This window comes from Zosterops lateralis (assembly GCF_965231275.1).
Source record: "Zosterops lateralis genome assembly, chromosome: 11".
NCBI lineage: Eukaryota > Metazoa > Chordata > Aves > Passeriformes > Zosteropidae > Zosterops > Zosterops lateralis.
Window position 1 is genome coordinate 7,506,484 of NC_139771.1, and position 24,130 is coordinate 7,530,613.

The 24,130-nt window shown below is 45.0% G+C and overlaps 1 protein-coding gene across 8 annotated transcripts in view; it reads right to left on the reverse strand.

Moving 5' to 3' along the window:
- IQSEC1 (IQ motif and Sec7 domain ArfGEF 1) overlaps window positions 1–24,130 on the reverse strand; it is a 270,877-nt gene that overhangs the window by 55,148 nt on the left and 191,599 nt on the right. For 2 of the 8 annotated variants that reach the window (XM_083869826.1, XM_083869825.1), the window contains exon 1: window positions 994–1,106. The exons of 5 other annotated variants lie outside the window; for them this stretch is intronic. In XM_083869826.1, coding sequence (XP_083725952.1) covers window positions 994–1,058 — 65 coding nt within the window. In that variant the 5' untranslated portion in view covers window positions 1,059–1,106. Of the gene's footprint in view, window positions 1–993; window positions 1,107–16,847; window positions 16,959–24,130 lie in introns of those variants that run through there. One more of the 8 variants, XM_083869828.1, reaches the window with a different exon arrangement.

Below are 24,130 nucleotides of genomic sequence, written 5' to 3' on the forward strand. Positions count from 1 at the left end.
AACTTTTTTAGTTTATCATAAATCCACACACAGCATCACACCAGAAAAAACTCGTTTGTGCATAGAGTTTCCAGGCAGCTCATGAACAGAACTCTGTGTCACTGTACTTCTGACATGTTTTATTTTGGAAGTTAACAACATCATTACAACATTACATTACAGGGACTGTATGTGTTAACATGACAAACCCCACTCTCTCCCCACTCTCTGTTTCTCCTGTGCTAGTTATTCAAGTATCGGTACTTTAAAGGGCTTTGAACTAAACTTTTTTTTTTTTTTTTTTTTTTTTCCCTTTTATTTTATTTTCTGGCTGAGGGCACGAGTAGCAAATGTTGCTTTGCGTGTGACACACCTTCCCACGCAGCCAGGACAAGGCCAGGTCTCCGGCCGGCTGCAGGCACGGGGAACAGCCTGTACCAGGGCTCTGCAGCAAACCCCACACTGCTCTGACACCAATCAGGTGTCTCCTCGTCCTCTCCCGAGGAGCAGTGTGTGTTTACACAGCGGTGTCTGCAGGGCACACGCCGGGTCAGCCCGCAGCCCCAGCTCCGATTTATGGCTCTGCCTGTCACCCACGGCCAGCACCGGGCCGCTTGGGACGCGGATAAACCACGGAGATGATTTAACCCCCGGCTCCTACAGGGCAGGCAGAGCCTCCGCCTGCCGCCGCTCCCGAGCCGGGACACAGGGAACGAGCTCCCGATCGCCGCGACCCGGAGACATCCCGGGGACAACGGGGATGACCCCAGGGACGACTCCCAGGGGACAGCGAGGGCGATCCCGGGGACAACCCCCACAAACAGCCCCCAGGGACAACAGGAGTGAGCCTAGGGACAATCCCCAGGGACAAAAGGGTGCCCCCAGCGCCAGCTGGAGCCCCGCATCCCATCCTCCCGCACCGCCCCACAGCGAGCCCGGGCGGCGGCGGCGTGGGCAGCGCGGAGCCCTTTGTGCGGCAGCGGGGCCACCCCCGCACCCCTCGGCAGCGCTCACCAGCTGTCCAGCTCCAGCTCCAGCAGCGACTGGGTCCGCTCCGAGCTGCAGTGCAGGCACCACATGGCCGGGCCGGAGTGTCGGGCGGGGAGCTCCGCGCCACCATAGCCGCCCCTCGGGCCGCCCCGCCCCGAGCCCGCTCCCCTCGGCCGGCGGCGGCGGGGCAGGGAGGGGAGGCGGGCAGAGCGCAGGCGTGGCGGGGCGGGATTCCCGGGGAAAGCGCGGTCCGGGGGCTCCCCTCACACCAGCAGCCCCTCACACTCATCACTGCGGCACGGGGGGCTCTCGGGCCGAGCCCCAGCGGGCACGGTGCTCCGAGGGCTCCCCTCACACCAGCAGCCCTCACAGCCATCACTGTGACCGGGAATCTCTCGGGCCGGGCTCCAGTGGACATGGTGCTCCGAGGGCTCCCCTCACACGCACACCGTGCCCGGGGGACTCTCGGGCCGGGCCCCAGCGGGGCTCCCCTCACACCAGCAGCCCTCACACCCTTCACCGTGGCCGGGGGACTCTCGGGCCGGGCTCCATCGGGGCTCCCCTCACACCAGCAGCCCTCACACCCACACCGTGCCCGGGGGACTCTCGGGCCGGGCTCCATCGGGGCTCCCCTCACACCAGCAGCCCTCACACCCTCACCGTGCCCGGGGGACTCTCGGGCCGGGCTCCATCGGGGCTCCCCTCACACCCCTCACCGTGCCCGGGGGACTCTCGGGCCGGGCTCCATCGGGGCTCCCCTCACACCAGCAGCCCTCACACCCTTCACCGTGGCAACGAGAGGCCCCCGGCCACAAAATATCAACACCGTCCCCACATTTTCACACCCTGTAATAACACAACAAAGCCCCGCTGGGCGATCTCTGTAGTTTGGGGAAACTTTGGTCAGTTTCTGAAATTTCGTCCATTTCTCCAAGTGTGGCTCAGGCGAAGCGGGTGCAAAGGAGGAGCACGGCGCAAAGCTGTGCATGGACATTCCTCGTGTTTATACATCCCACGGGGGCTGGTCGCGTCTTTCAGGGCGGTAAAAGAATCGAGGCAACTTTAATTAAACCCCCCCCCCCCCCCCCCCCTTTAAACATTTGGACGGAGCGTGCGTTTTGCATAGTTTCCTAAGGAAGCATTAGGCATAGATTCCACCAAGCCTGGGTTTAACTAGCTTTCAGTGAAACTCAAACACGTTAAGGAAGGACACACCTACACCGGCTGTTTTAATAGGAATGTCACTGCAGGACTCTAACCAGAGACTATTTACGCTGCAATGCCTGCTTTCAACATCTAATGGTTATCCCGACAGCCTCTTCCCCGCAGAACGTCTGGGATCCACAACCCCACGTTCTTCTGGTCCTGACTCAATGTCTCCTGCATCAAGCTTCATCTCCACTTGTAAACAGAGACAAATCCAAAGCAGACAGAAGCAGTTCCCAAAAGTCAACTTCTCCTTCGGAAACCGGTTTCCATTTAGGAACCAAGTGCAGACAGTTTTAGCGTGGGCTGTGAAGGAGACGCATTGGAAAGGGCGGCTGGAAAGCTCTGACCTCAAAAGCAGTCACAGAATTTTCTGAAGAATGTGCTTTTCTGAAGCCACTTCAAACACAATCTTCCTTCTACAGATATGATCAAGCTAGATCAGCAAATAACCAAGCAATACAAACACATCCCATTCCAAACACTGCATGGCTAATTGTTACAGATGGCTTTCTCCCCATCAATGTCAAGCATCCAGAATTTCTGATTTAGTCTCAACCATTCTGGTATGAAGTTTTTGTGAGATCACTTCTTGCTTGAGTATGTTGTTAAAATTTAAAGTAGAGATTAAATGCCCAAATCATCTACACATTTAAGATCTCGCATGTATTCCAATGAGGGGAATTAAACACAGAAAAACAAATTCTTGCTGCACTAGGCAGACAACATTGTGGTTTCTGAGTTGAGGCAGCCTGATGCAGTTATTTTTGGAGGGATGTTTTGTGAATGTTTCAACATTCCAAAACCATTTTAATTCAACCATAATCAATAGTGTACATTCAATTTTCCCTCAGGTAACAATAAGTGTAATCCACATGGTGGAATCCACCCTGTCTTAGGTGGTGATTTAGCAGAGATCTCTAAGTCTGTGTCTTCTTAGGACAATTTTTGGTGGCACTGAGCTAAGTTTCTTTGCCATCCTGATAGCAGAGGTGCTGAACAGACAGAGCTGATGTTTCAGGTCCCAGAAGACAGGGGCAGAAGATGCTCTTCTACCAACACAGAGCCAAATGTGGGCTTCTATAGCACTTTATTGATCTGCACTTTGCATAGGAAGCTTTGGCAGAACCAGTAGGATGTATATCCTCCATTGTCCTCCTGGTGCTATTTTGACACCTAACTAGCATTAGAGTTGCCACTAAGATATTGTAGAAGTATGTAGTGTAGTGTAAGGAGGCCAAAAAGTAACTTTTCACATTCTACTATCCTTGTTCCTGGCAATTTGTTGGAGCACAACTGGCAGCTGAACACAAAGTGATCTTTGCTCCATTAGATCAACTTAAGCAAAAATGAAGGAACTTGGAAATCTCTCTGAAGAGGAAGTAAACAAAGATTTCAAAGCGCGATTTTACAATCTCCAGAGCAGCCCAGAAGTTTGAGGGAAATAATTGTGAAGCAAGTGGGCTGGCTGACCACAGGAAGAGCTTATTGTGACAGGCAGCTCACTCACTGGAGCTGCTGCTGCTTCATTCATTTTGGACCACTGCAGTTTCCAGCCAGTTGCCCAACAAACAGCATTCTCAAACTACAGTATCTCAGCAGTGAATGACTTCCTCAGATCATTCAACCCTGCCTGCTAAAGCCAACCCTAATTTATTTCTAATACAGAAATATAATTAAACCTTAGATTAAACACCACACTGAATTTTTGGTTTATCCAGTAATTTACATAAATCACTGCTATTTAATGTGTTAATGGCTAAAACAAAGTTTATAAACCCCCAGAGTGCAAGAAACTCAATTTGTAATTATGAGCACACAGCAATTTGTACAATATGCCATCTAAATCTACAGTAATTATGACCCTGCTTAAAGGGTAATTCCCAACTTAATCACATTTAATACACCATTATTTCCAAGATCTGAAATCACTGAAAAATAAGCATTCGTCTTGCATTTTGCTTGAATAAAAGCAAAGGGTTACACAGGCAAAAAAACACCCAGAAGAAACTGCTATGGAGTAGTTTTCTTCCTGCAGAGCATAAATACAGCCATGCAGCATTGTACAATAAACTGCATATACAGGTCAAAATACCTGTTATTGTTCTCACAGTGGGATTTGGGGGGGATATCAATGAAAAAAATATGCTAACCCATGTGGATCCTCCATTTCCTGCCTCCCAAGGTGAATTCTCTGTTTCTCATACTCTCCCTCCACCCATGCTTACCTGTACAAGTATTCAATACAAAAGATTGGGCTAGATCAGTTTCAAGAATGTACAGCACAATCCTCTTTCACATTATTTTCTTTTGGTGCACAGTGAGAATTATCAGTGAACAGTAGTTGATCCTCTAACCATATAAATCATAATATTCCCACATGACCTGGAATTACATGGGAATTTTCAACTATGCCAAGGAGTTCTTCAAAAGATAAAGTGGATTTATCTTTCTCTCATACATATTGCTGCATTTTCTGTGGCTCTGTACTAGATTATTTCATTTTTTTAATGCCAATAGAGAAAAATCAGCATAAAAACAATAACTACAACTTCAGTTCATATTTTAAACTGAACTTATAAAGCCTTTAAACAAACACATCTGGGAAAAGGCTTTATGCTGTCAGTTGCTACGGAGTAGGCAAAACAATGAATCTTTGTAGTCTTTTTTGCTCTCCAAAGAACAAATCCAAAGTCTATTTAAGGCAAAGGAAATCTTCACTGATTTCAAGGGTTTGGAGACCCAAAGTAGTACTTTTCATCCATCTGTCTCAAAGCCCCTCACCTTTACAAAACCCAAACAAGATTATTGCTGTGTGAATGATGGGAATACTGAAGCATAAGGATTATGAACCACAGCAAAGAAAAATTAGAGTAACTTCCCTCAGTTGCCTTGCAGATCAGTGGGAGAACTAAAAATGAAACAGATCTATCTACACGTTCTGCTTCTTTATCCCCTCCCACAAAACCAGATGCTGTGCTCTGCAGAGGGAGGAAAGATCAGTGTGTGTTGTTGGCCTTCAAAAGAAACCTTGCCAGAGAAAGGCTGTTCTCTCCAGCAAAGTCTCTCCAGACCCTGGCTAGAAGATTTGGATAACAGCAGCAATTTTGGAACAAAAAAGGAAATTTCACACAATAACAAGGCTTCAAAATGCTAAGACACACTGATTTACCAAGGCTGGAGCATGCAAACCAGGCAACCCTGCAAACTACAGGGAGTTATGAAGCACATATACAAAATCTCAGCCCTGAGAGAAACTATGCCTAAAGAGGCTTAGACTGCAGTCAAACCATTAGACCAGAGCCAGGATTCCCGACTGAAAATTCCCTGCTGTCACTACTCTGACCTGGTTTTGTCCATCAGAGTCGGCAGTTGATCCTACAAACCCTCACTTGTGCTAGGAGCTATTGTAAACTGTGTTAGTGGTGCACTATAACACTGCCTGACTATTTACATCCACAGCAACAACACTGAGAAAAGTAACATCAGGCAGAGCTTTTTTGAACACGATTTAGGTGCCTCTCAGACAGCTCTGAAATGCTGCTCACGCTGCTTCTGAGCTGATGTCTTCATCCTCTGGCCCTGCCTCTACTCCCCATAGTGCAGCTCACAGCAAGACACAGTTTTGGTTTTCCACAAAATTAATCCATTACTAGATAACTACATTTCATTATAATGCTATCGAGGGATTTAAAATTTCTCTTAACAGATCCAAAGGCACACGGAACATTTTTGGTTTTTTTACAAATACCAAATACCTCCCTTTGAAAAGGATTTAGCAGAGCCCTTTTTGCAGCTGCCCCTGTTGCTGCCACTCAACCCCAGCAGTGAAATGTTACCTGAGGAGCAGAAGCTGCAAGAAAGGTCAGTCAGCACTGCGTGGTGGTTCTCCAAGAGGAAGCATTTCCTTTTCATAAATCCATGGACAGGAGGATAGTGGATGCTTGGAAATCCCCCAAAGGCAGTACAGAGGCTAACAAGGAGCCAGAGAGCCCCCTTAGAAAGAAATTCATCTGGAAGCCAAGAACACCACTCTGTTCACTAGAAACCACAGGCAGAGTAAAAGGGAAAGGGAAAGGCAAATTTCTCATCTGAATTTGTGGGGCAATAAAGGCAGGACTCTGTACCAGGAATACAAGGTGACTGCAATTATAGCTCTGCTGATGCCATTATATGTATAAAACTCCTTTGTCCTTTCCGAATGAAATACTTACAAGGGTGGCTCCTTCACTCTCCTCACGTGGAGTGGCACCTTCTCTGTGGAATGCAGAGTTCCCACAACCCAGCACACACCTGAGCAACTGCAGCACCAGGTCACTGGGTTCCTGTGGCTGCATGTTTGGTGCCACTGCTGAGCAGAGGTGGTGGGCACCGAGCCTGTGGGGGTCAGGATGGAGAAACTCAGGATGTAAAGAACACATCCTGATGCTCTAAACCAGCAGACCTCACAGAAAGAAAGCTGAAACCATGGGCTCCTCCTTCCATACTGTTACTTAGCCATAACAGAAGACTGAAAAAGTAATTGTTACAGAATAAAATATCTTGCAAGGAATTTGGACAGAAAACACACATTGAGATGATTCAAATAATGCAGGTGGCAAATAAACATTGGGTTAATACTCTTCAACACCCTGTGTAAACCAACTGAACCCAAATCATCCTTTAAAAATATTCCATACCAGAAGGTTCCTCAGAGATTCCTCTTTTTTTTTTTCCTGCTTTCGTTTCATGGCAGTAATAATGTATTCTCTGCAAAAAGCATTTCTTTGGGATTAATGGCAGCTGAGATTAACAATGCTTAGTTATGCCTCATGTCATCAACATCTCAAAAGCTCTCCATCCCCAAGAAAAGCATGATTATGTTTACTTGATATTTGATGTTTTGGGTGTTTTTTTTCCTGTTTGAACAATTCATACATTTACTGAGATGAATGAGCTTCAATGAGCACAGTAAAATCAAGTAGAAAGACACATGAATGATTTTAACATTTTTTTAACTACTATTTTCTACTTCTAAAAAATACAGAATTGTGTTTCTTTGAACACATATGTGGAAAGAATTAAAAACCCCACAGATAGGGGCTGGAAGCTTGGGAACACAATTACTATTGAGCATTAAAGTAAATGCTAGAATGCTGCTGCTTTAGATTCTGCACAGAACTGTCTCTCCAGCAGCATTTGTGACATCTGGCTCAGGATAATGTGCTGCTCTCAGAGGTCAGTGCATGCCATGCAGGACATATTTTCCATCAGTGCCTTTCTGCAGGCACCATTTGAAACCAAGGAATTTTTCTACTTGAAGCTCAAGCTGTGTTACAGTTGTTTATTTTGGTAGTAACCACCAAGTTTAAACTGTCAGTCAAATGACAAGCATCACTGCAATTCCCATATATAAATAATAATTTTTTTAAATTACCCAAATCCAATTTTAAGCTAAAGAAATCACTTTTTTCACTAACTGCATATTTGAACACATGGGTAAGAAGAAGGTTACAAGGGAGGTCTTATTTACTTAATGAAGTTAGATTCAAAGGCATTTCATGAAAATAGTTTCATGGTTTCTATATTAGTGCATGGCTGTGCAATGCAACTACTTTTAAATCCAGAAAAATATTTATCTGCACTCCCATTTTGTCAAATCTATCAGCATTGAGATGCACTGCAGTACTCAGATAGAAGACTTGATTAAAATGCAGGAATATTTACAGACACTTCTTTTGGATCCCTCAGCTGATCCTGCAGGCGACTCTGGCACCACCAGTGTCCCTTTCCATGAAACGCAGCAGAGTGCAAAGGATGGTCACCATGGAAAACCAAACCAACAAACCCACATTCCCCAGCAGCGATCATGCAGCAAAATGAGTTCTGGGTTAAGGTTACCCTCTACAGACACTGAACAGGCAACAGCTGTATGTGTGTGACACCACTATGCCAACAGAGCTCAGCCTCCACTCACTGACTTCACTCCATGGACCCCACAAGGTGTGGGGTAAGGTACCTATACATAAACCACAGCATATTTTAAATCACTGCCTTCAAAAGGCAAAAATGGCAAAAGAAATCATGTTTCTCACTCTCAAAACAGAAAGGTTATTTTGCACTAAACTATAGCACTGAAGTGAAAATTCACTTTTAACTTTTGATTGACCTTTTGTCCTGTCACAGAAAAATGTGATGAATTAAGTCTCATCTAAATCTTAGACAAAAAGAAAAGGAAAATCCATTATGTTAATTAATTACACGGTACAATTAAGGGCAGGTGTCCTTTCAAATGCAAACAGTTAATTTACAACTAGCACCACCCCAGGTGTCCTAGGAAAAAGCTGCTAACCAATCTGGAGATTAGGAACGGGAAGTAATTTGAAATGTGAATTCATTTGCTTAACATCACATGTTCTTTCCTCCCCCCACGCCCCAGTGCAGGTACCCATGCTAGGAACTCACAGTTTGTATCTTGGCAAACCAAACTACCCTGAGGCAATAAAAGACAAAGAATGCATTGTAAATAGATGATCTTTGGCATCTGCCAAAGATTACTCAGTGAATCAGTTTATATTAATGTTACTTATCTTCATCAATGTGCAGGAAACACACTCTGGACTCAAAGGGACTCCACTCTCTCCTCCTCCTCTTCCTACTCTTCAACACACACAGGACTGCAAGAGCACTGGCAATTTAATCAATCTGTATTTCGCGTTATCTGACCAGAGAGATTTCCTCCTTCTCTAGAGCAGAATTTATCCTGGTGTGCACAAAGCTCTGTGTGCTGAGAAGCCAGAAAACTGAATTACAAGAAACACTTTATTTTGTTGATGGGATTGCAGAGGGGTGACTGGGGGCAGAGCATGGCCAGTTCCTGGTACCAGCCGAGAATGATGGAGAAGGAGGGATGCAGTTCCAGTCAGGGCTATTCTATGGAAACCACAGTGGAAAGCTTTCCATCCTCATGAGCCTGACAGGGGCTTCCAGCACAGCTGAAGATGGAACAGGCTGTTTCAGGGACAGGGAGCCATCCAGAATCCTCAGGGCATTTCTAGTATGAACAACATTTTATGGATCTGAGCTCCTATCCCAAACCGAAGTCAAAGCTAAGCTTAAGGTGTAAACTTGGCTATGGATGAGAGACCACAGCAGGGGAAACCAAAGAGGTGGCACAACCTAACACCTGCTCACCAAACCCCTCCCCAGATGCTGCAGGTATTTAGTTCTTGAACAACCACGAGGATAAATTTTAATCTTCTAATTCTCCCCTATGAATTCTCCAGCAGTATCAGAGAACATCCAAATGTGTTGTACAGGCCCCTGTAACCCATTTACAGTCCCAGAGGGACACAGAGAATACTTTACAGTGTCAAACCCCCCATCACATTCACCATGAGCATTGCTTTGAAGCCTGTAACACAAAACCAGCACACTGAGGTTTGCAACCCCACTGCAACGAAGGAAACCATGGAGGACAAGCACTTCCATGTTTAGTTATCAACTAAAAACCCCGGTGTTTAATTCTAGGAAGAGAAGTCTGACTTGCTAGAGACAGAAGAAAAATGGAGAACTGCAGCTCAACAAGAAGTGTTGGAAACCTATTCCATTCATTTCCTTGATTGGATCACCAGCTTGGATATTATGCCATCTTTCGTTTAAATTATGAATTGCAAAGTAATTGAAATGTGAAGTATTTCTCAATCAGTTTAAAAATTAATCCCAAGAAATTCATGCATACTTGATTTACTATTATTTTCTTCCTCCCAAAAATACCACCAAAATCAGAGAAATTAAGAACTTTCAATCTTGCAGCTCTGAGTATCTGATACTCTCAACTGACCACACAAAATCCCCTAGGTTTTACAGGGAGGTGAGCACAAGATTGACTAAGATAATTGCCCAAGCAGTGGAGTGTGTCCAAACTGTATCAGTTGCTCACTCTACAGCCATTCCAAGAACTTCTCTGTCACATCACTCCACAGGCTTTTGTTATCCACCACAATGAGTTTCAACAAGTAACTTAAAACTGGCAGCAAAGATGCACCTTTATTTACACGATCCCCTTTCCATACAGCCTAGACAAAGCATCTGCCTGTGCTCAACAGAAATGAGATAGTTCATTTTGCTTTCAGCTTGCTTATAAAGCCAGCAGAGCCTGTCCTGATGTTCTTTAGTGATCTTTTCTTACATTTATTTTATATTAAATATCTACTTACAGCATATTCGAGCTATTGGGGATGAAGATATTGATAGCAGGAAGGTGTTTGTTGTGGTGTAGGGGTTTTTAGTCATCAAATTAACCTTCATCAATGGAGAAATACTCAAAACATTCCTTTTTCTACCACCCCAAAACCTCCCCCATAACCCAGAAGGAATAAAACAGCCAAACAGTCCAAACTGGAGTTATTTCCAATGGATTCTTTTTGAAATTCCCACCAAAAAAAGTACATTTTGAACAATGTGGAAAGATCACCTGATAGACAATCCAAAACTCTGATATTTTTTCCTGGAATGGATACTGCCAGTGGCACCAGTGGAGCTGTTCCTAAGAGAGGAGGAGTTTTAAGTTCCTGCCATTATCATTCAATGCCACAGAGCTGAGAGCTGGGATCTGGGGTTTGGTTGGGTCTGAAGTAAACACTCACTGACACATACCAGAGAAGCAGCACAGTTCTCTCAGTCAGGGTTGCTGAGAGCAAGTTCCAGTTTAGGATTGTTGAAAGGAAGAAGCACCATTAACACCGAGGAAAGGTGATGCTTCCACGCTGTGACAGAATATTCAAGGCTGGCCTTCATCTACACCCTCCTAAAACACAACCTTGAGAGGTCTGACAAAAACCTGCCTGTCCACAGGCCTGGATTTACCCTCCCTACAATGTAAACAAATACAAGTAGAGCAAAACAGAATCCCAAACATTCAAAATGGAGCACGCTGAATTCAAGCCTCACAGGCACTCACTGACACAATATTCCAAAGATACACTTTAGAAGAGAAATCTGCTGAAAATCCCTGTGTATGCTGTCCACGGCATAATGCTGCAGTGGTGATGGCCCATACACCCTTCAATTATTTCCCTTCTAAAAATGAAGGATTAATTATTTTAAACCCAATGAAGCCCAGACACTTCTGTAAAGCTTTCAAATAAAAGTAACTTCTTGTCTGTGATTAATTTTATAATACTAAGAAAATCACCATAGAAGAATCTCAGGGATTCATCCTTTACTCAGACTAAATCCAACTGCATGCCAGATTTTCTCCATCCAGAATACAGTTTTCCTTAGAAAACTCAGCTCTGTACTAAGAGGGCTCCACATGCCCATGTCCTCACACACTCAAACTCCACAGAAAGCATTACATGAGCTCATCTACAAGTATAAGACATGAACAGCAAAAGGGAGGCAATAAGCTTTTCCAAAAAACTCAGGGGGTTTTATTTTGGAGAAGATATCCCTGCATTTCTGCTCCCAGAACATGCTGACTCACATGTACAGCTGGAGCTGGCAGAACAGCATCTCCCTCGGAGGTGACAGTTCCTTCCCTCTGAGTTTGTGAAGGAAGCAGAGATGGTCTGACTTTGCATGAAAGGAAAAGCAGCAGAATTCGGAGCTAAAAGCAGCTAACCAGGCTGCCTGGGTGTCTGGTCACCACAGCCAGAGCTCTGAACAGCTCTGCTAGAGGAGAGGAGTTTGGCAAAATCCCAGATGGGGAACAAACTTGCCTGGAGCAAGTCAGGCTCTGCGAGGGAAGCACCCGCAAACACACTGAATGTTCCGAGTCTGCACCATTCAAAACACAATTTAATCCATTTACCAAAGCCATTAGAACGTTTCCCTCTGGGTGAAAGACAAAGGCACAAAAAGCATCTCCTCTTGGCTCGTTTCTATGAAGTGTGGTCAGACGTACTCGCATCAAGAGGCCAGACAAAAATGAGCATGAGGCTGAAATTAAGTCTTCCTGGCAGCTCTGGTAAAAGAATTTAAAATGTCATTTTTATTTTAAGTATACACTGTTGGTTGGTGCATTAGCCATGTTTTGAAAGTTTTTCTTCCCTGCACCATTCTCTCCTTTTGGACCCCAGTGGGTTTATCAGAACCAAGCCACCCAGACTCTCTCTGCTGTGTTGTCAACACAGCAGTTACATAAACTTGATCCATTTCATTTGTTGTGCTCAAAGCCCAGCTACTGCAGCCAGTTTGGAAACAACACTAATATTCCATGGGCTCAAACAACAGGCACATCAGCTCCAAGGGAGCAGCCTGCTCAGCAGCTGCCACTGCCTGCCTTGGGAACATGGGGGGATGCTGATTTTTACCATTATTGCTCCATTCATGGCTAAAGCATAACATACATCAGGTATAAACCCCAAATCTGTGTGCAGCTCTTGGGAATTGCTCCTAAAAAGCTCTAAATCTAAAGCTCTGTAAGTAGAAAGCAATCTCAAAAATGAGTGGAAGTTTGCTTGGGGAAACAAACTCTTCATCTGATTCTATTTAAACTGTATAAAATAATATGGATTTTCCAATTAATTATAGTAAAATAGATTATGATTTCCAGTAAAAGGCTCAACATGGATGTACAATTTTGGTTTGCAGCATGGAAAGGCTGCAGTATAAATAATCCAGGTGACCTTTCAGGTTGAACCAAGCAACAGGGTGCCATTATTCCTCCTGCAGGATAAAACCACCATGGAGCTGACAGTAAGCGGAATAACCTGAGAGGTTTGAAACAGCTGCTGGAAGAAAGACTCTACTGAAATAGCTCAGTATTTATACCCAGCTCCTATAAGAACATAAGAGATAAAACTTAACCACCTTTGCTTCAACAAAGAGGAAACAATTTAGCTTTGAGAGGCATGTACATCTCGGCTGCCTTTTGTTTATGTAAACCTGGCACTTTGTGTTAAAATCCTGCAGCCAAGCTGGTGATTATTTCACCTGACACTGCTAAAGAGCATTTAGGTCAGGCTGCACAAAGAGCCAGACCTTTCCTGATGCCAGTTTTTCGGCCCTGTTGACTTTGAAGGGTCTCGTGATGAAGCTGTCATTTTCCTACCTGGGAGGACTGAGGATCAGCTGACACACCACGCACTTTGCTGACGTTGTGCTGGTTTAGAAAATTAAAAGTCTATCAATATTTGCTTTGGGAAATGCTTCTCCTCAAATCTCTTAGATGCAGCTTGCTAGAACTTCCTCCTGCTGGCAAGAGAGCACGGTACAGTCACTGGCACGATGATGAAATGAGGTCCCTTCGTGTTCACAGACAAATTTGCATTGAAATCATCCTGCAGCAGTGTGGGGAAACACAGAGAAGCTTTCACAAAGCCTTCCCTGAACAAAAGGTTTAAACATCTTTAGGGACTTTGCCTTACCCTGAGATGGAGAGAGTATTCTGCCTGTATGAATATACATATGGATAAATAAGATTTTTAGGGCATGAGACCTCAAGAAGATCATTATTAGCAGCATTATTCAGCTGTTTCTTTCCAATATGGTTTGTTTCAGAGTTGCTCTTGATAAACAGATGAATAATGAAACAGGTGTGATCCTGCTGAAGCAAAAGGAAATGAAATGAAGGCAGAAACACTGGGAAATGAGACAAACCCCCACAGTAAATGCATTCAGCAATGTCCAACACTTTTTAAAACCTTCATAGTCTCACTGAAACTGCAATGGCTGTTATCAGCCACCAGCTGGGAATCCCAACTGATGAGAGTCAGAACCACTGTGCTATTTTGTTCATATTTTCCAAACAACAGAAGGAAAAGAGTGACTTTCAGAAGATTAAGAAACGCATCAGGTTGTAATTATTTTGTTCCTTCTGCGTGTAGTAAAAGCTAATGTTTTTTTTACTGAGTGTTCTAACTCAGATTTTGTATTCGCTATATTAAGGCACTCTGTAAGGAAATATAAACCCTACATTAATGCCTTATGTGCAAGTCTATTTTGTTGAAGGATTTATAAATATTAACAAGATAAAATTTACAAATGCTAAAGACACCATTTGCAGCTGTAAATGTTTAATTCTGAGGGAATAGGAATAACATTTTCATCTTCATGCAAGTCATGAGCTATATTAGAAGAATTCTGATGTACAAAGTGTTAAAATAGCAGGACGAGCCAGTAGTGATCAGAGGTGATTTAAAGTCTTTCCTGCTACCCCTTCTAGGCTCAGTTCAGTGTACGACTTTTAGGTCAAAAAAATCTGCTTGGTATTGGTAGCAACCTGGAAAGTGGAAGCCCAAATGATAATATTAGTTTTATTAATTCAACATCCTCTACCTCCAGGTCAGTGGTAACTCAAAGCCAACATTTTCAAGGGCTAAATGGGAAGTTATGCCATAAACTACTAAAATCTAAAGTCCTTATGAACAATTACTTCCAAAATGGCAAAGGGATAATGGAAGGCCTTTGTGATCACAAAAGGACTGCAAAAAGGACTGTTTACTTTATTTATTCCTTCACTCTCACTAGTGTGAGGTGTGGGGATGGTTTCATTCCCTTGCATCTGTCACTTAACACAGAAGTTAGGAAACAAGAGCACGGAAAGAGGAACGCAGTCTAAAAAGAAAAGAGTCCCCACAGGCTGTGACACAGAGCAAGCACCACAAAAAGCAAAGCATTCAACATGAAACGGGAAGGAAAAAGAAAATCCTTCCATGTAATCAACCTGCCATTCTGCCCAGGCCAACTCCTGCACCATCAGCAGTAAATACCTGCTGATTTGACACATCACCCAACTGTCATATCATCTCCGAAGAGAATTTGTTGATGAAGGTATTTTCCAGACCAGTAAATAAACAACAACATCACAACCTATTTCTCAGGTATAAACACCCAGGCAAAGGGAAGATGAGCTGCATATTGTGTTATTAAACTCTTTAAGCACAATTTACAGCTAACTGCCTTTCACAGCGGGGGAAACCCATCCCTCCCCAAACAGCTCCATGCTTGATTCTTTCTCCAGCTTCCCCAGGCTTTAATTGCCTGCTCAGACTGGGATGGGAGGCTCCAGCAGCACATTCAGCTCAGCAGAAATGTGCAGTTTTAGTGCTTTGCTGCAGGCCAAGAGTTCCAGGAAGGGAAAGCCTCATGTGCTCTGTCCCTGACTAAACACTGCTGCACCGTGGTCACTACAAAATACCATCCGACAGGCCTGGCGGTCTTCTTCCAGGTCCAAAAGGCAGCTTCAATTTCTTAGTTAAAAACAGAAGAACTGAAATATGGTGCTCTGACAAACACTGTAACTATTGCATTTATGAGGTGATGGATGCCCAGAATCCAGTTGGCTCTTTGGCTCCAATCATTTCACCACAACACAAAATGCTGTAGTGGGGTCTAGAAACTGCTGGAATTACGGAGTCTCTTGGCCCTGATTTACCCATGGTGTTATGCTTAAATCTTTTAAGAGTAAATAACCCAACCCTTTATTGATTAAATTGCTTTTAAACCCAGTGCTTTAGTCCCTTGATTTTAAGTGTATACATGTAATTTTGCAGACAGACACAATATGGTTGGGGGTTTTTTTATCTCTACAGAATGTACTTGCTCTCAAACCCCAAGGGTGAGGGCAATGAGACAGCAGTGCAGGCTAGGATGCAACAGCAGTTTTAAATTATGCTACAATTGACTTGAGAGCAGCATGTGAAGCAGTGTCCTTACAACAGCTGAAAGGTCTTTAATGAATTCCAAAGCAAAAACATTTACTTCTGAATTTTCACTTAAGCAGGTGCCCAAAATGGTGCAGTGCACACTGCAAACAGTTCTGTCCCATGAATGATAATAGAGAGAAATCATTTACAAGATAAACAAGCACCACAATATGTGCTGTAGGGACTGCTTGGCTATTTTAGGAAATGATCTTATGCTCACATATTCTCCTTTACCCCATGTGTGCAGACACAAGCTCTCAACAGCTCTTCACCTGCATCAATTCCCCACAGTCCCCATGCCTGTCATTACCTCCAGGTCGTGTTTATCTTCAGGTCAAGCCTATGATAATAAGCAGCACTTTCTGCACCAGTTTTATATTGTTAATCTGCTCCCATTACCTTCAAAACAAGCTGTAAAAGTGCATTTAAAAGCCCTTGCCTCAAATTTATTTACACAGCATGGATATAGACTGGAATAGAAACTGAGCAAGGTCTCATCTGGCTTTCTGGAAGGAACAATAAAACTGCCCAGTCCCCAGGGTGAGATAAGGTTTTCTTTATGATCCTCTGTCTAGGAGGTACTCCTGTTTTTACAGCCTAGCACAGTGAGGACGAGATGATTTTGGATATGGGCATTGCCACACGTCAACCCATTCACAGACGAGCCAATTTCAGTAAAACGGAAGTATCTCCTATTCTTTGCCCTGACCCTCCCTCCCACCTGCACAAAATAAATTCTGTGGCAGCCAATTCATGATGTAGGGGAAGAAAAGGTCACATCTCTGTTTTGAAAGCCTTTCCTGGACCTCCTCTCTCCTCTACACATGTTGGTATTTTACTCTGCCTTGGAGGGGTGACGGGAGAGCTCAGCTGGTCAGAACAGGGTGCTGGTAACACCACCTATGGCTGCAATCCCTGCATGGGCTATTCTCTTCACTTAAGGATTCGATGGTCCCTTCCAACTCAGAATATTCTGTGATTTTGTGTGAACCTGTGAATCCTGAGCCAGGTTTCTGTGAGGGACAGTGGCCACTCCCTTACCTCCTTTCCCAGGGCAGGACAGTGCCTGGCCAGGTGGAATAGCTCCAGGTGATCCAGGCTCCTCCACGGGGAAAGCACAACTTTTTCTCCACCCAGCAGAGCCTGCATTTATTTCAGGAATCAGGAACAATGGCTGGACCCCTTTCTGCCTTGCTGTCATGATCCAAAGACAGGTTCAGAGCCTGGAGGATGCTCTGGGTGTCCAAAGCAAACCTCAGCCATGTCAAACCCTCTGTGGGTCACTCCTGGGGGACACAGGAGTCGGTGTTTAACCTGTCCCAGGGACTGCCCGTGACACAGGGGTGGGAGCAGCTTTCCAGGGCTGTTGGAAAGGGCTCCTCCAGCCCAGGAGGTCTGCCTGAACTTGTTACGCAACAGGCCTACAAACAGTTCATTCAGCACAGTCTGAGGATTAGTCTGGTTCAGCTGGACACTTGGAACTTAATCCTGGCCAAGCAACAGAGTGTGGCAAAGGCATTCCTCGGATTTGCTGACGGGAAGAGTCTGCGGCCAGGAGCCAACCAAATATGTAAGCTTTCAGAAAGCTGCATTCCCTCAGACACTCAGAATGTCTCCTCTCTATTACCCCTCATAGTAATCACATCAGGCAACTTCCCATCCGGCTGTCACGGAGCGCCGGCTCGCTCCAGGAAAAACATGGAAGGTGGCATTTTAGTCCTATTGCAAATGACAGCTCAGGGTCAGCAGCAGGCCACAGCTGAAGGGAGCTGAGAGAGGAGAATCTCCTAGTGCTGGCACTGCCTCACATTTTACTCTCAGTTTGCTCTGCAGCAAAGCAACAGTTCTGCTCGCAGTGAGTAAGGACGGTGTTGTCTTGGCTGCCTGTCCATGTAGGCACATTTAATTATCGCACATCCACAAAAGAACCAATTATGTTCCAAATTAAACTCCCTTCTCTTGTTCCTGCCCTTTAATGTGCTGACAAATAAAAGCATGAAATGATTTGTATTCATCATCAGGATGGCTGGGAGAGGTTCAGAGCTTGCAGATGCAACCAGGCCGGGACAAAAATGTTTGTGCTCAGGAGGGAATTTTAATTGCAGATGTTTCACACAAGGTAACGAGAGACCTGAGTGCTGAGGCTGCAAGGAAAAAATACTCTGAGGATTGTCTTCCAATTTAAACTGAATTTATAGATTTTTTTTTTTTAAATGATGATCATTAAATTAGGATTACATCACCACCAAGACCTCATCCCTCTTGGTGATAGTGATCTCAACCACAAAACTCACTACTCCACCCTGTTTTGGCAAATAAAAGGAAGCAGTTGTTTAGAGCATTTTATGAATATTGAAAATATATTTACTCATACTCTGGATAAACAGTTCTCTTTTTTTGTGATAAAAAAATGAATAGAAAGAGAGCTTCAGTTATTAGAAAAATGCATTTCAAGTCCTCTAAGGATGTTTCTGGAACCTTACTGAGAGGAATCAAACCTGCATTTGTAACGTCCTGCTTCAGATCTCTATATTGAGGAATAAACATATGTTACTCTAACCAAAAATCCATTCCTCTAAATTTAAAGGTCCATAAATGTGCAGTGTTCTGGCAGCCAAACAAAATAGGTATTTTCACACAAAGAAACCTTTCTTGATAGTTTTATAGAGAGAGCTTTGGCAGAGCTAAAATTGGTCCTGCACTGAAGGGAAACTGCCTGGTGGCTCCTCCACGCTGACAAGGCAACTGTTCCATGGGGTGGGAGGTAAAGACTGGTTTAAAATGAATTGTTCAGCGTGGGAGTCAGCCCTGCAAATGAAGTGAGCTGATGTGCCCAAGGGTAGAACATCCCCTGCAGGCCATGCTGACCAGGGCCAGCCTAGGACTACCTCACACAGGGGCTGCTGGGCTTTGCAGGATCATCACGGAGCTATTTCAGATCAGAACAGAAAAATGTTCATCTAGTTAAAGCCCCTGTTCCAACAGCAAGCAGCTTTTGTGGTTTCTTCACACAGCTGGGGCCACACGACTGTGAAACTGTGCCCTTATTCCAAAGCTGCAGGGCTGAGCTGAACTGCCCCATGTCAGGAACCATCCCCTCAGTGTGCAGGGACACAAACCTGCTATTTCTGCACCAAAAGGCCATTACATAAAACATCTCAGTTGGCCAGGCTGGCTCACGCTGGGGCTCTCGGAATTCGGCAGATGAAGGTCAGGCTCAGAGGAGGGAGTTAGATCCTGCCCAGGCATAATTTAGTGTCACAGAAATGCCTTCCAGAGCTGCTCTGCCATTCTTCAGCTAATAGGGTGGCTATTTAAAGAAAGAAGGCTCTTTGCAGTGATCCAATCATTTGGAAGATGACTGCTGTGTGACCAGCTTTGGTCACACATTTTTCTATTCTTATTTAGGGAACCGAGACCATCCAGTTATTTCTGCACAACTGAAGGGATCAATTAAAATATTCATTCCCATTAGTTCTGATTCTCAGACAGAGTACCTGCCAGAACCAGACCACAGCCAGCAAAATGCTCAGGACGGGCTGAATAGTTTGGTATGAAGCCTCAAGTATTTTCATTTCACTTCATGCCCACAAGCCTTTCTTTCTTTTACATTACAATATGAGGCAGTCTCTGCTCTGTGCTGTCAGGATAGTCACAAATTAGTGTCTCTATCGCTGGTGAAACTGTGCTGTGACAAGTACAATCAGGCAAGGCAAGCTCTCTCATTAAATGTTCAGCTGCATGAAAACAGCCAGGCATTTTTTTTCCCCTCTAGGAACTGCAGGGATTGAAACACACCAATCTGAAGCTGTGAAAGATCACATGTAAGAGCTCCAGGTAAGTGTGGGAGATGCCCACAACATCTCCTCAGAACTGCACTGATTTTGTTGATGTTCAGGCTGCTCACAAAATAGATTGGGAGGTACAAACCACAGAGCCTCACCCAGCCAGTGCAAATTCCCCTTCTCCAGGTATGGCAGCTTCTGCATTGCCTGGCACACTGTGTCTGACGGCTTAAGGACATAGATGAGCTCATTACTTGACTATTATCTGTAGAGGGACCCACTGCTCCAGAACAAACCCTGCCAAGCCCCTCCTCCTCTCCCAACTTTTCCCATTGAGGTACCAGAGGTGTGTCCCAGCAGGGGAGGTTCCCTGCACACCCAGAGCAGACAGAAACCTTTGTGCAGCACCTTTCAGCAGCCTGAGGCTCACCCTCTGCTGCTCAGCTCTTGGGACAAAGCCACAAACCAGGCTTGTATCATCCTGTGCTTGAAAAGCACAAATGTTTCTTCCCTCACATCCTTGTCTTCTGTTCTGCTTTCAGCTGCCTCAAATTGCACCTCCCACCCCTCAAATTCAGCACTGTAGGGTGAGAAAGGAGTGTGCACTGAGGTAATGCTCTAAACAGAGCTCAGCAGGAACACTGACCCACCCACCAGGGTACTGCAGCATCAACCACTTGTCTCCCTCATGCTGCCCTCTGGGGCTGCTTGAGACCACCCTTTGCACCAAAACCAGCCAAGAAACATCCTCAGGGAAGGATCAGCCACGTTGAACTCCATCCTGAAAGTCTAAAGGCACAGAAGTTATGAAGGGGATGAAGTAACAGCACCAACCTGAGGAGGAGAAAACGTCTTCCAACCCAGGAATTGATAGAAATAAATTTGAGAGCATGTCACTGGGATCTCCATGGAGGCAACTGCAGAGAGAACTGGCCCTGCATAGGAGCTACATATCAAAATATGGATTTCCTCTGATGTGCCTCAGTAACCTCATCACTGCCGCCTGCAAAGGGGTTGCTTTTGCCTGTATTTCCTGGTATGATCCAGATGAATTTTCCTCAGGTGCAGCTCTGGAGAGAGCAGACCAGCAGCTCCTGGGCAATTTCCTGGGCAGCTGCAGAACTGAGATCAGCTGAGCTCATGAAAATGGCATGTGTGCAGGAGACCCTCACACCACCATACCTACTGTATTTGGACATTTTTAGAAAAAAATTGTTACATGGCATGCATTTTTCACCCAATAATCTATGTATTTACAGTAAAAAAACCCTTCCTTTTTCAAAATTCTAAAGCATGGAAAAAAGAATAAAGCCAAACCTGTACCTATAATGCACAGACTTTAAAAAAAAAAGTGTACAGAAAGCGTTAATATTTGATTTTCCACGTCTGACCTACTATTTCACATTTCACAATTTGTTACTCCAAGTAACCCAGCTCTATTAGATACAAGCCTAAATTTAATCCAGAGCACCCAGACAATCACTACACAGCCTGTGACTTTGAGAGACAGAATTTACTCAATTCCATTTTAATTTCTATTGTGTGTAGAAGTGTTTAGAGTGTGAGCCTTGCTAAGAAATGACAGAATATCATTACACAGTAATTCAAATGCTTTCAAGACTGCTAAGAAGCCTCCACTATAATGACAGGCCTTGTGAAGAGTGTTAAGAAATGCTGTTTCATCCTTTCTAGAACGTTTAGGATAAGAAAATTCATATAATAAGATGATATATTTACAGCACACAGGTTAACCTTTAAACTTGCTGTAATCATATTATCCAGCAAGGGATCAGACCTGCAGCACTGGCATCACATGGTCCCTCTGAGCTGAGATTTTGTTTAGTTTGCTGGGAGGAGCAGAAAATCCAGGAGGACATTCCTGTGAGATGGCATCGTTCTCCTTGTCCAGGTCCTCCTCCTCTCAAGGGCTCTGGAATTCTTTAGCAAGGCTGAATATCAGCTGCCTTCAAAAACCCTGAGCTCAGGAAAGGGGAAACAGCTTGACTTAGTATTTCTGTGCCAAGATAAATAAGAATGTCAGAGGAAGTGAACGTTTTAGAAGATTGGGTAAACATACCCTGCGAGGGTGGCTCGCTTTTCCTAGAATGTTCAAACCCCCACACTTTTTTCATACAAAAATATCAGCTGGAAATGAAACCTCTTCCATGGCACCATTCCACTGTGATCACAAGCAAACAAAGGAATGCAGCCTGTGCCCAAGATCACATTTGGCTCCCAGCAGACAGTTTCTTTTCCCCAGAGCTGGATTTCTGCTCTTCCCATGATCTGTGTGGCACCCACTGGCTGCTTTGTGCTCTCCAGAACATCAACCAGCTGAAAGTGGGATTTAGCAGAGAGCCAATCTTCTCTGGTTCAGCCAAGAAATAAGTCAATCCAGGCAGTACCCATTATATACAGCTTTATCTATTGAATTCTGAGCAAGAGATAAGGGAGACAGTGCAGCACCATGATGATAAATCAAGGTACACAGTTCTGCAGTTTTCCTTCAGAGAATAAATGAATGAATGATCTCATCATGGATTACCCTACTCCAAAACCAAACTGGAGACCTGAAGGATCCTGCCAAAGGATATCCTTCAGAAATATATATATATCTCAATATTGTGTTAACCTTGTGTTTGAATGCTGCTTTCCCATTTACAGACAAATCGTTTTCAAACTGAAACAAATTAATAAAACTCAACTTCCTACATATCTGCACTGTCACGCATGTACTGTGAGCTGCAGTTTGTACCCTGAGCAATGAGAGGCTCCCTGTCCAAGCTTCCAGAACAGTTAATAATGCCAGTCTCAGGAACTCTGGCACCACTGTGCCAAGGGAGGCTGGAGAAGCGACAAACCTGGTCGTTTGCAATCCAATTAAAATCTAAGGCTACCTAAAGAAACAGTTCTCCTCATTTGCTGGTTTGGTGCACAAGCTGGATGCCTTTGAAGAAATCCTGTTTGGTTCCATAAGGAACCAGCTCATCCAGGCAGAAGCAGCTGGGATCTGCTTTGCTGGGTGCTGGAGCCTTTTTTCAGCGGGCAAAGTGATTCAGATGAGGTATTGTGAGCAGAAGGACATGCAAGAGGATGATGTAACCATACCCAGAGTGCTGTAGGGAAGCTGGAGCGTTCAGACAAATATCTGGAGCTCGCCAGAGAGGAAAGCTTGCACAGCAAACACAACCCCGACTGCAGGCTCGGGGGCTCAGCCCTGCTGCTGCCGACCTCCAGCACCAGTTCTGTTCTGTTCTGCCTCAAAGCAAGCCAGCAAACACTTCTGCTATTGATATGCAAACATGCACACCAGGCATTTGCTTTATTTCAGCCTTCCCAGACCTGACACCACCGTAACAAACAGCTTGTACCGGGCTGCGGGAAGCTCAGCAATGTGAATTGCTCAAGTTTTGCTCCTTTTTCATACTAACACTTCGTATTCTCCTGCAGCTGACAGCTCCCTCATTCACTTCTCCTGATGGCTGAGCTCTGGAGCCAAACAGAAGTTGCACATAAATCTCCTCTGTGGTTTTCCTTGTCTTTTCTGTGGGCGTGGAGGCTGAACTGGAAAGCAGGGGCTGGGCTTTGGTTCGGTACCCTACAGGAATGGGGACAACAGCAAAATCAAAGCTCCTGGATCTGTATTTGGAGGCAGAGGAGTGCAGGAATCCAGTCAGGGACTGCTGCTGGTCAGAACTGGACTGAGACTTCTGGAGTGGCACTTCTGGGGGAACACAGAATTCCAGCCCTCGTCAGGTTGTGGAGCGCCCGAGGCAGCACTTGTGAGGGAAGCAAGTCCTCTGCCTTTCTGTGCCCTGTCCATGCTGCTGTCTGCTCCAGACGTGTCTGGAATGTGAGCTCTGCACTCACAGGGGCTGCTGAGAATGTTGGACATGGCCAGGTGAGTCCTGCACAGCCACCCCGGGGAGTTCCACACCCCACAGCAGCAGATCCCACTGGGATCACTGGCTCCAGGCTGGGGACCTGCAGCAGCACCTGCCCCAAAGCCTCCCTGGGAAGCTGGGCCACCCCACAAGGGACGTTACCGGGCCCTCAGGGGCTGTGCTGAAGCTCTGGATGGTGCTGAGCCAACACAAGCATGGCTCCTGAACCATGGAGAGAGGAGATGAACGGAGCAGCCAAGCAGGAGCACAGGAAGAGGCAAAGTCCAGGGTGGGATGAAGTGACAAACAAATGGCACTACAGAGGAGTCCCATGACAACGGGGCTCGCAGCAACACACTACAGGAAGGGAAGGAAGGAGGAAAGGAGAGCAGAGTGAAATTTAACCCTGCAATTATTTTCTTTGGCTCCTTGCCTTTCCAGCCAGCCTTCCACCCTGGGATCAGCAGGTTAATGTTACCATCACTGATCCCCCAGCAATGCTTCAGAAATTCGTGTGTGCCACTGATTTAGGAGCATAATGGCCCAGACAAGCTCCTCTCTGGGATACAAATGCCTTATGCTCAGACACCTAAACCAGGGTGTTGCTTTGCCCTTCCCATCTCCCACCTCACCACTTGTTACTGATAACAGAATG